At 40.5% G+C, this 18,309-nt stretch overlaps 1 protein-coding gene across 7 annotated transcripts in view; it reads right to left on the reverse strand.

Annotated features, from left to right (window-relative positions):
- SPOCK3 (SPARC (osteonectin), cwcv and kazal like domains proteoglycan 3) overlaps positions 1-18,309 on the reverse strand; it is a 284,446-nt gene that overhangs the window by 92,511 nt on the left and 173,626 nt on the right. For 6 of the 7 annotated variants that reach the window (XM_053254078.1, XM_053254076.1, XM_053254080.1 and 3 more), the window contains one exon: positions 10,585-10,711. The exons of the other annotated variant lie outside the window; for it this stretch is intronic. In XM_053254078.1, the coding sequence (XP_053110053.1) occupies positions 10,585-10,711 (127 nt within the window). The remainder of the gene's footprint in view (positions 1-10,584; positions 10,712-18,309) is intronic. 7 annotated transcript variants of the gene reach the window in all.

An 18,309-nucleotide genomic window follows, 5' to 3' on the forward strand; every position in this document is an offset into this window, starting at 1 on the left:
GGGGCCTTCGTAAAATGGTGCAGCAGCCAAAATGGCAGCCTCCGTAGATGTGCAAATGACGTTTTCAAGGCCTAGCATGGCCCAGGGCCTCGCAGAGGCCATTCACGCATGTGCAGTGACAGCCATTTTGGCCACCATGCCATTTTATGAAGGCCCAAATGGGCCAAAAAAAGGCCAAAAAGGCTCAAGGGGGGCATTATGAAGGCCAGCAGAGGGATGGTGAACCTCCATGGACCCCCCCCCCGGCCACTGCCTCAAAGAGCAATTTTAAAGTTTTGTGTTTTTTAAAAAATAAACTTTATATAATTTGTTAACCCCCTGGACCGGACTGAACCGGGATGGGGTTTCGGGGTGTGTGTGAGAGACCGAACTGGCCCAGTTGGGTTTGAGCCCGCTCTGGACTCAAACTGAACCGGGCCAGCCGGTTCCATGCACACCCCTATAAACTAGTCATGAGGCTGTGTAGTTCTCTAGAGCCTTAAGTGATATACACCATTGAATTACCCAGGAACACCTGGTTATGTAAACAGGAATACAACTGGAGCACTTTCCCTCTCTTTCTCTCTCTCTCCCTGCCTATCTAGAGTATGTAGCTCTACCCTTTGTTCTTAGTTTAGTTTCCCAGTGTTACCGAGAACAAGATGGGCTCTCTCTCAGAGCAGTTTCATGGTTAGCAGGGCATAGCTTCTTTCTGAGTACCAGTTGCAGGGGAGTAACAGCAGGGCATGCCATCAACTCCTGCAAGTGGCTTCCAGCTGCATCTAGTGGGCCATTGTGCGAAACAGGATGCTGGACTAGATGGGCAGTGGGCCTGATCCAGCAGGGCTGTTCTTATGTTCACCTATCAATAATCTTTCCTGAACTTTGATCTCTTTACTTCAACCCCCCAGAAGCACTAAACTCCAAGAATAAGTCATCTGCATGTCTTAAAAATAAAAATAAAGTTATTAAAATGAGCAGGAAACCTTGATTGTCTTGAGTGAGGCTTACTGAAATCTTCAGATTGGCAGGACACAAAGAATCTGTGGCTTGCTAACCATGAAACTGTTCAGAGAGAGCAACCATCTTTTTCAATTTGTTGAAGACTGTAGCTCTTCTGATTTCTTATAAACACGTGTTTATAAGATGTAACACATGTTTATTTATAAAAGTGTGTATTTATTTTTATTTATTTATGTAGCATATTTGCATACCACCCAAAACTCATGTCTCTGGTCAGTTTACAATAAAATAACAGAATTTTTAAAAAGTTAAATCATTAAAACAATGTAAAATGAATGATAGATTCTACAAATCTAACTAAAAGCTTGGGTGAATAAATGTGTCTTAAAAGCTGAGATGGGGAGGCTCCTGCAGATGAACATCCCCAGATGATCTCAATAGGTGGTGAGGGTCATAACATTATCTCAAATACCCTGGGCCTAAACTGTTTAGGGCTTTATAGGTTATAACCATCACTTTGTATTTTACACAGAAACATATTGGTAGTATTGCAGTTCTTTTAAGACAGGTGTAATATGATCTCTTCAAGACGACCTGGAGACCAAACTGGCTGCCGCATTTTGCACCAATTGAAGTTTACGGACTACATACAAAGGCATCTCCCTATAAAGCACATTGCAGTATTCAAGACTGTAGGTTACCAGCAAATGCAATTCTGTTCTGAGATCATTTATCTTGAGATAACTAATAATATCAGCACTTCTGGCCACTGCCTCAGACACCAGAGAAAGGTTTGGATCCAGAAGCACTCCCAGACTGAGTACCTGTTCCTTCTGGGGGAGTGTAAACATTCTAAGAAAGATGTACGCTGTGTAAGAATATGGAAATAAAAACATCTTAATCTTTGAAGACTGGAAATGCATTTCAACAAAAGAGCATGCATTTTAAAAAAAGAGGTTAGGCTTGATAAGGACTCCATTTTCATTAAACCAAGGGCATGATGAGCAAGTGACTGAACTCACAGGGCATGCATTCTCACTGGGCAAAGCATATAATGCTTTGTGGATAAATGATGTGGGATTCTAAAGTTACTCTTTCTGTTGCAAGTAATAAATGTGTTTTTTTAAATCAAGGAAAAAAGTCTTTGTAGAACAACAAGAAGTTCTGGTAAGAACTAACTGATAACTCTCCTTTCATTATAATCTTAATTGATAATTATCAACTTCCACGTCAAACATTCATGCGTCCACCATTTTGAATTGGGGTGGATGACATCATCACAAACTATGCCACTGAGGTGTCCCTATGTGTCACTCACAAAAACGGTACCAAATCTGGTTCAAATAGGTTAGGAGGTCCATGAGGTAGCCCACGTGTATCAAATGGTCACATATATGCCGTCTTGAATCAGAGTGAATGACATCATTACAAACTATGCCATTGACGTGTCCCTATTTGTCCCTACAGTTGTGGCAAATTTGGTTCAAATCGGTTAGGTAGTTCACAGGTTAGCCCACTCACTCTTCAAATATTCATGAATCTGCCATCTTGAATTGGGATGGATATAATCACGTACTACGCTGTTGAGGAGTACTTATGTTTCCCTACAACAGTACCAAATTTGGCTCAAATTGGTCCAGGCATTGTGAAGTTGATAGGTGCGAGCACACACACATGCACACACCCTGGGTGATCTCATAAGCTTACTCTCCTTAAGGAGGCTTAAAATGAATTTGCTGTTATGAGGAAGAAACGGGTATGAAAAACACTATTCATGAAATGTGTCAATTATATACACTTGTCCATATGGGCATTTTGAGATATACTGAAAACCATTCTAACACAGTGAACATATCACAAAGATATATTCCTTGTTGAATTTCACACATTTCACTATTCTCTGTAACTGGTGTTCAAGAACATTGGCTAAGCAGAGATTAGGCTTTGAATTCTGGTAGCACTTTCCCCATCCAGGTTATGCACTAATATGACACCTGCATGAAGTATATAAGAACATGATGATTAGAAATGAATACTTCCAGTGGGTTACTAAAATAGCACATTCCAGAAGTCAACAAATATGGTTGCCACAGTCACTATGGTGACCATAAAATTAAATTCTGTTACTCAGAATTGGGGCTCAGTCTAATCAAGGAGAATCAGCTCTATTTTGACTTTCTTCCCCCTACAGCATACACAAAGCACCAGACTGTTGTGACTCCCACAATCCTCTGACTGACTGGATGCAGGTGGGGTAGCATCATTTTTAAACAGTCCATTGATAAATAGATCCTTATTATGGTACTTGATCATTAATTGACTGATTTTACACACAATCGTGTAGAATTTAGCAACACAGGAAGTAACAGAAACACTCTTTTAGCAAAAAGATATGTTACACAAAATTCTAGGGATCTTCCTGGTAAACCTCTTAAAGGGGTAAAATCAATTTACTGTATGGGGTGCTACAGAAAACACAGTGAAGTAAAATATGCACCACATCTTCCACTTCTGAAGTGCAAGGGCACCTGCTCAGATGATAAAGTATATTTTTACATCTGCCCTCCAGCCATGCCGATGGAAAAACATTGAGACGGGCCAAGGTAAAAGCTCTCTGATGTTTTGGGCATGTCAAGTTGGAAAGATAATGTATTGGGATTGAGAAGGGGTTACCCACCAATTCTTAATGCAAGTGGGGAGTATACTTATCTCCTCCTGCATTTTGACATCTAAAATATGCTGCTCCAATATTCTAATAGCTTATTTGTGTCCCTTAGCAAAACAGCCTGTTGAACTTCAATGTTTTTCACTTTCAGTTTGAATATTTATTTATCAAATTTGTAAACTGCCCCAAACTTTCATCTCTGGGCAGTTTACAGCGACACAAAACAGGTCAACACAGAGAGAAATAAAAACCTTAAGACAATTTAAAACTTGACTTTCTCCCAACCCCAATCATTGCCCTGTCCATGCTTACTGCAGATGTAGATAAAGAGGTGTTTCCCTTTGGCCTTTCTCCCTTTAAAACCCTGCCCTAGAGGGGCACACAAACCACTAAAAGAATTTCCGACAAGGAGCAAACATCACCCTTGCTAATAAAATCTGTTTCAGCTGCTCTTTCATAACAGCCTACTCCCTTCAGTCCAGACTAAAAAATAAGTGTGGAGTTCCATAGCTATTTTTGCACCTACAAACCTCCCATTACTTTCGGTCCCTCACTCCATGCATATATTGTCTTAAGACTCTATTAAAATTAGAGATATGAAATAAATACACACCATTGTTATTTTCAAGATGCGCGTTAAATTTAGTGCAGGAAAGATTGTCCATGGACCACATGAACCAACCCAGCTGATCCCAGGTTAAGCATTCTTGTGACAGAGAGAAGGGAGGCTGGCAACAAAACAAGGAGTGAGTTTTCTTTGATGAATAAAGGATCGTATTTACTGGCTTTGAACCAGAAATTGAAATAATTTCCTTCTGGGTGCTTCCAAGACACGAATTAAGCCCAGAGTACAGACAGAGACATGAAATAGAAAACCTATAGAAGGGGGAAGGAAAGCTGTGAAATTGGTATTTTTGCAAAGGGTTGCTGGAAGGTGAGGAGCACTAGACTGAACCTTTTGGAGGGAGCCAGTCTATTCTGACTGAGTATGTATGGAGACAAAGGAGTAACGGCTGTGATTAATCTAAAGAGAGGATTGCAAGGATTCAGGCCTTCCTGACAGATAGGCTACCTTGTCCTGAAAACCATGTTTTTTAATTCCAAATGTGGAAAGGCAAGGCTGCAGTTGCTTGATGATAAAAAGGATATATGCTCTAGACTGGCACTCTGCTAACAGTTAACTACGTAGGAGCATAAACAGTGATCTGGATGCCCACTTATAGTTCACCATATGAATAAGAGTGGAAGATTAAATTGATAGAAAGGAAATGGGGAAAAATAATTAGATGCCGAGAAGTGTGTGTACACAGTGTGGTGTGAAAAGTTTGAAATACTAGACAACTGAGAGATTTGGATAAGACTTTTGAGCCTGTGCACCTTTTTATACATACATACACACACACACACACCCAACATTCAGACACACACACACACACACACACTGACACACACAATATGTGTTTTCAAAAATATTTGCTTATTAATGAGGTGAGATCACCAGAATACTAGATACAGAACTTCAAGAGCTGTTATTCAGTTTCAGAGGTTGCAGTGGGCACTATAAAATCTTCCTCTCATCTTCAAGACTGCTTTATAAACAATGGCTCTTGCTTACTACAAATGTTTTTGGAAGCACAATTGCCACAGTTCTTCAGTTATAAATCCTACAACATGCTGTTCAAACCTTCTATAGATTTAATGAGAGTACAAAAGCATGACATGGAAATCACAGAACAATGTCTATAAGGAAATTTATATCGCTGCAGCACTTATTGCTATAAAACTGATACAATGTATTGATGTGTTCACAAAATGTATTGTACAATTTGTACAAGTCATTGACAAATACATTGCAAGTGAAAGAAGGTAGATATATCGCACAGCAGTACCAAGATCGTTACTGAAGCCTGACAATACAATCATAGCAGGCCTTGCCTGGAGTGAACAAAAATGTTTCTCTTTTATATCAATTTCAAGATTGCTTGCACCTCAAATTAACCTTTATTTTTATAAACCAGTATTATGTACTCTGAATGACTTTTGAAGGCACTTCAGATGACAAATGAGCAAAGCAACTTAGAAGCTATCTTAAAGACCACATTCATATGTACATTTACATGAAAGTAAATACCAATGAATAAAGTAGGACTTACTTTAGAGTAAACAAGCACAGGATCGCACTGAATAATACAAATACTAACATTTAATTACTACAGTAAAGAATGTGAGTTTATTCTGCCTTGTTACCTGCATTTTTCTCTCAGAATTTCCTATGGTCAACTAAAATACCTCAGAAAGCACTTTTAAAAGGATTTTAGTTATACACACAGTTGCAACAATGCCATAATTTCCAAAGTCTTTGCTCAGTTGTATCACTAGACACAGTTAGAGGTACTCAGAACAAGCAATCCTGGCTGCGTCTCTATGTGCTATTGGTTGGAGAACCTACATCAGCCATTTTAAAGCTAGCTATCCCATAAACTGTTTTTTGCTTTGAGAGAATACGCAAGTCTCAAAATAAATTCTAATAGAGATTAATTGCTTATGTATATCTTTAAAAGATAGTTCACTCTCACACAGAATTTACTGGCATATTACTATTATCCATACTGGAATATTAACTTATTTACAGGAATATTATCCATACTGTATCTATGCTCATGAAACACCAGCTGAATGGCAGAAAAGATCAATCATCGGAAAAGGTTATCATGTACAAATACCAGCACAAAAATAAACAAAAGATTATTGGTTGAGGGGGGAGGAGCGGAGAGAGCACAGGTCAATCTCTATTTTGTTGTCAATAGGATAAAGGTTATCAGTAGTTATGGATATAACCTCAGGTGTAAAAACCCAAAGAGCTAACATGAGCCAGTTTACAGAAACAACAATTCAGAAAAATACAGTGAGCCTCACGTGTTTTATCATAATTTGTTTTTATCAGTTAAAAGAATGGTATTCTTATGGAAGTTAACATAGTAACTTCTAAAGCAACTCCAGCATGCCAGCAACACAACTGCACATTTGGTAACTATAAATAACTTTTTACAGATTAATTTTGGATCAATATTTGCTAAATAATTGCAAGTAGCTACATACTTTGTTAACCTAATGTAATGACAATATAATTGTTTAAAACCATTGTTAAATTGTTATCAATATTATATTTTTCATTGTTACCGTCATTATTTATTCATAAGGTGCTTTACCATCATCATTGATCTATTCATTGTATTTGGAACCAATAGTTTCAAGCTCTGAACTACTACAATTTGCTCATTTAGACATAGCAAAGCACTGAAAACCAGCTTAGTTTCAATTAGGAATCAGAAAGCTCCAGAAGTAGTGAGACTGTGGACACTCAGAACTGCAACTTCAATGGCACTCCTAACAGTGAAAGATAGGTATTCTGTTTATTTATTTAATTTGCTTTTATGCTTGGATACCCAGGGTATACAGAGCAAGTTACATGAAGTGAAGCCTGTAAATAACTGCAAAATCAATTGATCATGATAAGTTACGGATGTTTAATTTCACTGTGAGACTGATTTGTCTTGACAAAAAGGACTCATGGAAATGAAAGATATGCGTACAACTCTTTCACAGTTACTTTTGCTCTTCATTTAGGACAGATCTTACAAGGCTCCAGAAAAAAACAAAAAAAATGCAACAGTGTTTATTATGTTTTGTACAGAAACCCCTCCCCCCAATCCTGCTGTGCTGGCTCATTGTGGTGTGTGTGTGTGTGTGTTCTAGGGAGGAATGAGTGAAGTACGCTGGGAGGTATACTCCCAGTAGGGTCATCCAAAGCTCAAAGGTCATCCCAGCTGCCAAGCTAAGGAACATGGAATGTAACAAGCACGAATGTGGGAAAGCTCGACACAGTGGAAGATGAAATGTATCGACTACAGATTGACATCTTGGGCATCAGTGAATTAAAATGGACTGGAATACAACATTTTAGGTCAGAAAATCATACCATTTACTCCTCAGGACACAAAAAACAAAGGAGGAACAGTGTTGCTTTCATAGTCAAGAAGGATATAGCCATGATAGTACTTGAATACAATACGGTCAGTGACAGACTAATATCAATTAGATTTTATAGTCAACCCTTTAACATGACAGTTCTTCAAGTCTATGCCCCAAGGAATGATGCAGAAGAAGAGCAAGTTGATGAGTTTAATGCTCAAGTATGACAGAACATGCAAGCAAGATGTACTGGCGGTGGTTGGAGACTGGAATGCCAAAGTTCAAAATGGTAAGAAGGAAAAGATACTTGGACTATATGGCCTAGGAAATAGAAACGACGCAGGAGAAAGACTTATTCATTTCTGCCAAGTCAATGATCTCTTCATTGCTAACACATTCTTCAAACAACCAAAGTGGCACCTATACACATGGAAATCACCAAATGGAGTACACAGAAATCAAATTGATTACATTATTGGTGCAAGGAGGTGGAAGAGCTCAGTTATAACAGCAAAGACGTGGTTGGAGGCTGATTGTGGAACAGACTACAAACTGCTCATGTACAAGTTCCAAGTCAAGCTAAAGCAGAAAAACAAAGCTATCCAGCTACCACAATATGATCTTGAGAATGTACCCACCATTTTCAAGGAGAATATCAGGAACCCCTTTGAGTTCTGAATCTCATTGATAGGGAACCAGAGGAACTGTGGAATGAAATAAAAGAAGTTTATTTGAGGATGAATTTGAAAAGAGCCTGCCAAAGACCAAGAAACGGAAGAAAGCAAAATGGATGTCAGAACAGGCTATGGAAATTGCCCAGAAGAGGAGAGAAGCGAAAGTCAAGAAAGATAAAGACCTCAGAAAGGAACTTAATAGGGAATTTCAGAAAGCTGTTAGAAGAGACAAGATGCAGTACTACAGTGACATCTGTAAAGACTATGAGGATAGAATAGACTCGGAAAAACAAGGAATATTTTCCAAAAGATCTCTGAACTCAGAGGGAGGTTCCAACCTCGAATTGGTATGTTAAGGGATGCCAAAGTACCGATAGTAACTGATCAGAGATCAAACAGAGATGGAAGGAGTATACTGAAAATCTGTAAAGCAGGGACATTGACATCCACGATACTCTAGAAGATATTCCTTTTTTGCAAGAACCTCTAGTACGGGAAGATGAAGTTAGATCAGCACTCCAGTCATTACCGAGCTGGAAGGCTATAGGAACTGATGGAATAGCTAAAGAAATATGGAAGGCAACAGAAGAAGAATCAGTCAAGGCTCTAACCAAACTATGCCAGCAAATTTGGAGAATGACACAGTGGCCATCATATTGGAAGAAGTCAGTCTACATACCCATACCAAAGAAAGGAGACTTAACCGATTGCACAAACCCTCGCAAAATATCCTTAATTTCACATGCTAGCACAATAATGCTCAGGATCATCCAATGCAGATAAGAGCCCAACTTGGGAAGGGAAATGCCTGATGTTCAAGCTGGTTTCAGAAAAGGCCGTGGAACAAGAGGCATAATTGTTGATGAATGCTGGATAACTGAGAAAGCCAAAGAATACCAGAAAGAAGTTAATATGTGCTTTATTGACTACAGAAAAGCCTTTGATTGAGATGACCATGTCAAGTTGTGGAATATCCTCAGGAAAATTGGCATCCCATAACATCTCATTGTTCTCATGAGAAACCTATATGCAGGATAGGAAGCCACAGTCCAGACAGAACATGGTGGAACAGACTGGTTCCAGATCAGCAAAGGAGTAAGACAAGGCTGTATACTTTCTCCTTATTTAGTCAACTTATTTGCTGGACTGAGCAAAGCTGGACTGGAAGAAGATAAACTGGAAGATGGACTGGAAGAAGGTTTTTAAGTTGGAGGAAGAAACAACAATAACCTGTGCTACGCTGATGACACCACTCTGATAGCTGAGAATGCGGATGATCTGCAAGCTCTAGTAATGAAAGTCAAGAGTGAAAAAAGTAGGGCTACAACTAAATGTAAAGAAGATCAAACTAATGACAACGGGTACAGCAACCAGCATCAGAATTGATAATGAAGACACTGAAGTAGTGGATAGCTTCTGGCTTTTAGGATCGACCATCAAATGTAAACGATCCAGAAGTCAAAAAATACGCCGCAGACTAGCACTTGGTAGGGTTGTGATGAAGGCCTTGGAAAGGACATTTAGATGCCATGATGTGTTGATACCTACAAAGATAAGAATCATTTGAACAATGGTTTTTCCCGTTATGCTCTATGGATGCGAAAGCTGGACTTTGAAGAAGCAAGACAGAAAGAGTATTGACACTTTTGAACTTTGGTGGTGGTGAAGACTTTTGAAGATACCATGGACAGCCAGGAAAACAAACAAATGGATCATAGAATAAATCAATCCAGAATTTTCACTCAAGGCACAAACGACCAGGCTCAAACTATCATACTTTGGACACATGCAAAGATACAGCTCCCTTGAGAAGTCCATAATGCTGGGAAAGGTTGAAGGAAAGAGAATAGGACAACCAGCAGCAAGGTAGATGGACTTGATTATGACAGCAATGAATGCACCACTGACAGACTTTAAAGGCCAAATTGTAGACAGATCATCCTGGAGAGAATCTATCTATGTGGTCACAAAGCGTCGACACCAACTTGACGTGTCAATTAATCATATAAATGAAACAGTTTAATATAAAAACTGGTGAGAAATTACCTATTCAAATGAGACCTATGTAAAAACCATACATCTGAGCTGGTAATGATGCCTCTCTAGTATAAAATTGTATAGAGAGCTTCATAATTTGATGCTAAGTCATCTGTGAAAACCCTAGAATAACTGTGTAAAATTTGTATGATATCAAGATGGATTATAAATAGTTTACAGAATTTGCAAGTGTTTTTTTACATATTTTTATACCAAACAGAATGTTTGATAATAGAATGCTATATAAATCTATAACAACAGCTGAATCTCTATTCAGTTGAACTCAGTTTTTACCTGAGATGAATAGGCATGGCCATCTGATCCACAAACAGGACTGGTATAAACCGCTGGACACTGCTTGCATTTTGATGAAATAGGACCAACTCTCCACTGCTTATGGCCTAAACCAGCCTCTTTCATACTGAAAGAAAACAAAGCAGGTAGCATGGTGAGCAATAATAAAAAATTGACCTAGGAAACATAAGACAACAAATTTCAGATCATATTGTTAAAAAAGAGCTACCAAATTCTCAACAATTGTATGAGTAAGCAGCTGTCTAAGCAACACCACACTGCCTTTTCATGCCTTTGTTTAAATTGTACATCTGTTCTTCAATTGATATTTTGGTTCATAAGAATAACGAATAAACTCCATAGAGGGCTCCATATTGTCTCCGATGTTGTTTAACATCTGCATGAAACCACTGGGAGAGATCATCATGAGATTTGGTGCAGAGTGCTATCAGTATGCTGGTGACACCCAAATCTATTTCTCCATGTCAACACCATCAGGAGAAGGCATAACCTCCCTAAATGCCTGCCTGGAGGTGGTGATGGGCTGGATGAGGGATAACAAACTGAGACTGAATCCGGCTAAGACGGAGGTACTCATTGTATGGGGTCAAAATTTGGGAGATGAGTTTGATTTGCGTGTTATAGATGGAGTCACATTTCCCCAGAAGGAACAGGTGTGCAGTCTGAGGGTGCTTCTGGATCCAAGCCTCTCCCTGGTGTCCCTGGCTGAGGTGGTGGCCAGAGGTGCCTTTTATCAGCTTCGGCTGATACGCCAGCTACGTCCATTTCATGAGATAAACGACCTCAGGACAGTGGTACATATGCTGGTAACCTCCAGAATGGATTACTGTAATGCGCTCTATGTGGGGCTGCCTTTGTATGTAGTTCGGAAACTACAGCTGGTTCAGAATGCAGCAGCCAGGTTGGTCTCCAGGTCATCTCGGAGAGACCATTTTACTCCTGTATTGAAAGAGCTACACTGGCTGCTGATAAGTTTCCAAGCAAAATACAAGGTGCTGGTTATAACCTATAAAGCCCTAAATGGCTAGGGCCTAGAATATTTAAGAGAACATCTTTGTCATGAACATCATTGGGAAGACTACTCTGTGAAGAGCAGACACAGCTGAGGAGATGAGCAAGCTTTTCTAAACATCAAGCCTTTCACCCCTTCAAACTAACAGGAAGAGGGGAGATTTTCAGGGGTTGGTTTCTCTTTAAGGGATAAGTGTGTGTGTGTGTGTGTGTGTGTGTGTGTGTGTGTGTGTGTGTGTGTGTGTGTGTCTGTGTGTGTGTGTGATTTGCCAGGGCTAGCAAACTCCAGTGTTCTTGTTTGTCCCTGCCTGGAGTGGGTGGAGTCAGCTTGGACTGGGGGAGGTCCCACATTCCTTTGACTCAAATCCTGTGTTTCAGTTGGAAGACTACTCTCTACATAAGAGGTGAAGGCCCAAGAACATAGCGAACAGGAATAGCAAACAGGATGTTGGAGTTTTGCAGGAGTTTAGTGGGAAGTGTGCAGGGGAGCTTGGAACAAGCCCCTGCAATCACAAGGAGCCTGGTGGAGAATAAAACCTAAGTACAAATCCCTCCCTCATATCCTTGGGAAAGGCTGTTTGGACAGTTAAATAGCTGACAATTGCAGCTGAGACCTATCCTCCTAGTAAACTATCTAATAAACAGATAATAATAAACAGATAATTATCTACTTCTAATAAACTATCTCTAAATACTGTAAACAGCCAACAAAAACAGAATTAAGATAGAAAGTCAGCTGGGGAAGGGGCAAAGAGTGCCACATGTACGACTATTTGCCCCATGGGCAGAAGTCATGGGTGTGTGAAGGAGCTCCTGGCTCTCAGGGAACAAATTCGTTCCCTTTAGACCAAGGTGGTGGATCTGGAGAAGCTCAGAGAGACAGAGAGGCATGTGGACGAGACCTTCAGGGACGTGATAGAGGCATCCCACACCAGGGCTAGTAACTCCTCTGCTGTCAGGGAGAATGAAGGTCTTGGGCAAGGAGGACATTGGTCTGAAGAAGAGGGAAATGCTCCTTTAGAAAGGACCCCTTCCATGGATGATGAGACCATATTCTCTTGCACAGAGGATACTCCTCAGAGGGGTGGGGGGCTCCTTGTAGTGGGTGATTTGATCATTAAAGATATAGAGAGATGGGTTTGTGACCCGCGTGTTGACCGCACGGTGACTTGCCTGCCTGGTACGAAGGTTGCGGACATCACGCAGTGTCTAGATAGGCTCTTAGGCAGTGCTGGGGAGGAGACAACTGTCGTGGTGCACGTCGACACCAACGATGTGGGGAAATGTAGTCAGGAGGCCCAGGAAGCCAAATTTAGGCTGATAGGAAGTGTATTGAAGTCCAGGACCCACCCCCAAGGTAGCATTCTCAGAAATGCTACCTGTTCCACATGCAGGTATAGTGAAATAGGCAGAGCTGAGGGGTTTCAATGTGTGGATGAGACACTGGTGCCAGGAGGAGGGGTTTAGATTTGTTAGGCACTGGGACACATTTTGGGGGAAGCAAGGCCTGTACAAAAGGGACGGGTTGCACTTGAACCAAGATGGAACCAGATTGCTGGTGCTTAAAATCAAAAAGGTTGCAGAGCAGCTTTTAAAATGACGCCTGGGGAACAGCCGGTGGGAACTGGGCAGTATCCTGTTCAGTAAAAGCCATCCTTTAAAGTGTAAGGGTGCAAAGGATTCAGATAAAACAGAAAGGAGACAGAGCAGAACTGCATAAAGAAGAGACAGGAGCCTGTGCCAGCTGGTCAAAGAGTCAAAAGAAAGATAGCATACATCAGGTTGCGAGATTCAGCATATAGGTACTTATATGCCAATGTCAGAAGGGGAGAGGTGGGGCTGTAATAACGGGTGACTTCAATTACCCACACACAGTCTGGGTAAATTCACAGTCAGGTCATGATAAAGAGGTCAAATGTCTAGATATGCTGAATGACTGAGCCATAGAACAGTTGGTCTTGGAACCAACCAGAGAGAAGGCGACCTTGGACTTAATCCTGAGTGGCACCCAGGACCTGGTGTGTGATGTCAGTGTCATCGACCCTTTAGGGAACAATGACCATAGCGTGATCAAATTATTTATTTATTTTTATTTTATTTTTACATTTATATCCCGCTCTTCCTCCAAGGAGCCCAGAGCAGTGTACTACATACTTGAGTTTCTCCTCACAACAACCCTGTGAAGTAGGTTAAGCTGAGAGAGAAGTGACTGGCCCAGAGTCACCCAGCTAGTATCATGGCTGAATGGGGATTTGAACTCGGGTCTCCCCAGTCCTAGTCCAGCACTCTAACTACTACACCACGCTGGCTCTTCAGCATACATGTGGGGAGAGAATCACCAAGGAAGTCTAACACAGACACTTTGAATTTCAGAAGAGGAAACCTCTCCAAAATGAGAAGTATAGTGGAAAAAAAGCTGAAAGGGAAAATCAAATGAGTCACTTCACTCCAGAATACATGGAGTTTAATCAAAACCACAATACTAGAAGCCCAGTTAGATTGTATACCCAAAAGGAGGAAAGGTACCACTAAGTCCAGGAAGATGTCAGCATGGCTAACAGGTACCGTCAAGGAAGCCATAAAAGGGAAGAAGACTTCTTTCCGAAATTGGAAGGCTTGTCCTAATGAAGAGAACGGAAAGGAACACAAACTCTGGCAAAAGAAATGCAAGGCAACAATAAGGGAGGCAAAAAGAGAGTTTAAGGGACATTTAGCTAAAAGCATCAAGGGGGATTAACAAAAACTTCTTTAAATACAGGAAACCTGCCAGGGAGGTGGTTGGACTATTAGACAATGAGGGAGTGAAAGGAATTATTAAGGAGGATATGGAGGTTGCAGAAAAACTCAATGAGTTCTTTGCATCCATCTTCACAGCAGAGAATACTAAGTATATACCTGTTCCTGGAAGAGGCTTTTCGGGGATGGAGGCTAAAGAACTGAGTCAGATAGAAGTGACAAGAGATGATGTTCTAAACTGTCTAGAAAAACTGAAAACTAACAAATCACCAGGGCTGGATGGCATCCATCCAAGAGTCCTCAAAGAACTCAAATGTGAAATTGCTGACCTCCTTGCTAAAATATTTAACTTATCCCTGCAATTAGGATCTGCACCGGTGGACTGGAAAGTAGCATATGTAACACTGATCTTCAAAAAGGGATCTAGGGGCGATCCGGGAAATTACAGACCGGTTTGCTTAACGTCCATTCCAGGCAAATTGATGGAAAGCATCCTCAAGGGTAAAATTGAAAAGCACACAGAAGAACAGGCCCTGCTGGGAGTGAACCAGCATGGCTTCTGCAAAGGTAAATCTTGCCTCAAAAACCTTTTGGAGTTCTTTGAGAGTGTCAACAAATATGTGGATTAAGGTGATCCAGTTGACATCGTATACCTGGACTTCCAAAAAGCTTTCAACAAAGTTCCTCATCAAAGACTCCTGAGGAAACTTAGTGGTCATGGGATAAGGGGACAAGTACATGTGTGGATTGCTAACTGGTCAAAGGACAGGAAACAGAGGGTAGGTATAACTGGAGAGTTTTCACAATGGAGGGAAGTAAGAAGTGGGGTCCCCTAGAGATCTGTACTGGGACCGGTGCTTATTAATTTATTCATAAATGATCTAGAAGTAGGGGTAAGCAGCGAGGTGGCCATATTTGCAGATGATACCAAACTCTTTCAGGTAGTGAAATCCCAAACGGATTGTGAGCAGCTCCAAAAGGATCTCTCCAAACTGGGTGAGAGGGCGACAAAGTGGCAAATGAGGTTCAATTTTGGCAAGTGTAAAGTGATGCACATTGGGACGAAAAACCCCAACTTCAAGTATATGCGGATGGATAAATAAATAAATAAATAAATAAATAAATAAATAAATAAAGGAGCAAAGTGCGCTGATAGTTTATGAGGAATGAGTAACTGAAGCAACAAATACAATTCTAAAAACTGCCCTTCAAATGATGTATGCAAAGAAAGTATGTTAGAGTTACATTTGAGCTTACTGGCATAATTAGCGTTGCCAGATAGTGACTTTTACCCTGGATTCGTGACTATTTTCAACCCCCTCCAACTATTTCCATGTCGGAGGGGTGTCCAGAGTCCTGGAGCCAGCCAACATCTGCTGCCCGCACTGCACAGCAGCCAGTTATATGTTTCCATCACGGCTGCCATGGCAGCGCCTGCTGCTGCGTAAGCCAGCCACCAGCCAATCAGAGGCTCTCCCATGCATATGGAGAACCTGTTCCTCCCCCACCCCACTAAAAAAACAGGCCAGTGGCTTCGGTGGAAGTGTGCTTGTACATCACGCACAAACTGACATCAGCCAAGCCAGCAAGCAGCAGCCTCCCTGCCAGTGCTAGAAGTGCTTCTGCCACCCATAGTGCCTGCACACCACCACGATAAAGACAACACATCACCCACAGTCAGACTCAGAGGAATCTGAGTGATTCATGTGGAGAGTCATAGGAGAGGAGAGCTGGTCTTGTGGTAGCAAGCATGACTTGTCCCCATAGCTAAGCAGGGTCTGCCCTGGTTGCATATGAATGGGAGACTTGATGTGTGAGCACTGCAAGATATTCCCCTCAGGGGATGAAGCCACTCTGGAAAGAGCAGAAGGTTCCAAGTTCCCTCCCTGGCTTCTCCAAGTTAGGGCTGAGAGAGATTCCTGCCTGCAACCTTGGAGAAGCCGCTACCAATCTGTGAAGATAATACTGAGCTAGATATACCAATTGTCTGACACAGTATATGGCAGTTTCCTATGTTCATGTGGCAGCAGGAATGAATCCATTTGATGGCCACCAAGAGAGCCAAATGTTTGTAGCAGCAGTCTCATCCTTGGAGTGACTCACTTCTTTGTCTCTGCTCAGTCCAGGTCAGGAAAAACAGGGGGAGGGGGAGGCTGGTGTTGGAACTGTGGAGAAATGAGTGTGCATGTAGTGTTGTCCCCCCCCCCATTTTTCCTATTTTTATAAACTATTTTAGCAAAGTATGCATATAGTATATCAATTAGCATATACAAATTGTTATGCAAAGTGGAGATTTTTTTAGTGAACACCACCATTTCCACTTTTTTGGTGATGTATTTCAACTATTTTCACCATTTGGACCTGGCAAACCTAGGTACAATCCCTGAAAGCTAGTTCAGGTAGTATCACCTTCTTTTTTGAGCATACAGACTAATATTATTCATTCATTCAGTCTCTATACTGCCCTTCCAGAATGGCTCAAAGCGGTTACACTGAAAACCATTAAAAGCAATCAACAATTAAAATAGAAATTTTAAAAGAGCACAATTATAAAAGAACAACAACAATTAAACAGTCAGAACAGTTTTAAAACCCTAAAAAACCAGGTTACAACATTAAAACTATTTGCAACAATTAAAAAACCCTGGAAGGCCAGGCCAAACAGGTTTTGAGGGCTCTCCCAAAGTCCAATAAACAATTCAAATTATGGATTTCTGCAGGGAGTACATTCCACAGTCCAGGAGTGGCTACAGAGAAGGCCCACCTCTGAGTCGCCACCAGACATACCTGTGGTAATTGGAGATGGACCTCTTCAAACAACCTTAACCTGCGGTGGGGATCACGAAGAAGAAGGCACTCTCTAAGGTAACCTGGACCTAAGCCATGTTAATAAACTATGAAAGAGGGGAGAGCAAAGAACAAGTCATCATTGATGACTTTAAGATGGGAGGAATCCATTGGAAACAAAATCTCAAAAATGTGGAATTTAAATGTTCTCTGAGCACTTTCAATCTTCAACATCTTCTTCATTATGAGCCCCACCCACCACTGAGGACATCTGGAGAGGTCTGTCTCCAGCTGCTACCAGCTCGGCTGGCGACCACACAGGAACGGAACTTCTCGGTTGCTGCCCTAAGACTGTGGAATGGGCTCCCTATTGAAATACGATCCTTCCCATCTCTGGCAATTTTTAAAAAGCACTTGAAAACTCACCTGTTCATGCTAGCTTTGTCAGCTTTTTAATTTTTTAAAGTTTTAATCTGTGTTTGATTTTTAGATTGCCTAAATTGTTTTAAGATCTTTGTGTATATTTAATAAAATATAAAATATTTTATTATTATTAAATAAAATATTTATTATTATTAAATAATAAATAAATTATTATTAAATAAAATATAATAAATAGATTATTATTAAATAGAATATAAAATATAATAAAATATAACTTGTTTTATATTATTGGTAACTGCCCAGAGACAAAAGTTCAGGACAGTGTACAAATGTGATAGATAGATAGATAGATAGATAGATAGATAGATAGATAGATAGATAGATAGATAGATATCAAGAACAAAGACAGCTGAATGTGAGCTAGAAAATAGTTCAATGGGTCAGTATCTGCTTGCTGGTAACTGACAGTTCTAGAATTAAAGGCTTATTTTAAATCAAGGATTTATGTAGAAACACACACTAATCTAAATTTTAAAAGACATGCATATATAATTATGCAAAACATAGTCCAAACAAATAACAGGCTGCATTTTAATTGAATGAAATGATTTGTTGCTTTGAGAATGGATGTGTAACGCTGGAATTGCTGACTCAGAAATACTATTTTACCTACTATTAGTCTGTTAGAGTGACAGTTTTACACCAAGGTTTTACACCAGTTTTACACTACTAGGCAACTGTCCATACCAGTAGGAAGTAAAACACAAGCCTGGGGTGGCAGAGTTC

Source organism: Hemicordylus capensis, chromosome 5 (genome assembly GCF_027244095.1).
Source record: "Hemicordylus capensis ecotype Gifberg chromosome 5, rHemCap1.1.pri, whole genome shotgun sequence".
Classification (NCBI taxonomy): domain Eukaryota; kingdom Metazoa; phylum Chordata; class Lepidosauria; order Squamata; family Cordylidae; genus Hemicordylus; species Hemicordylus capensis.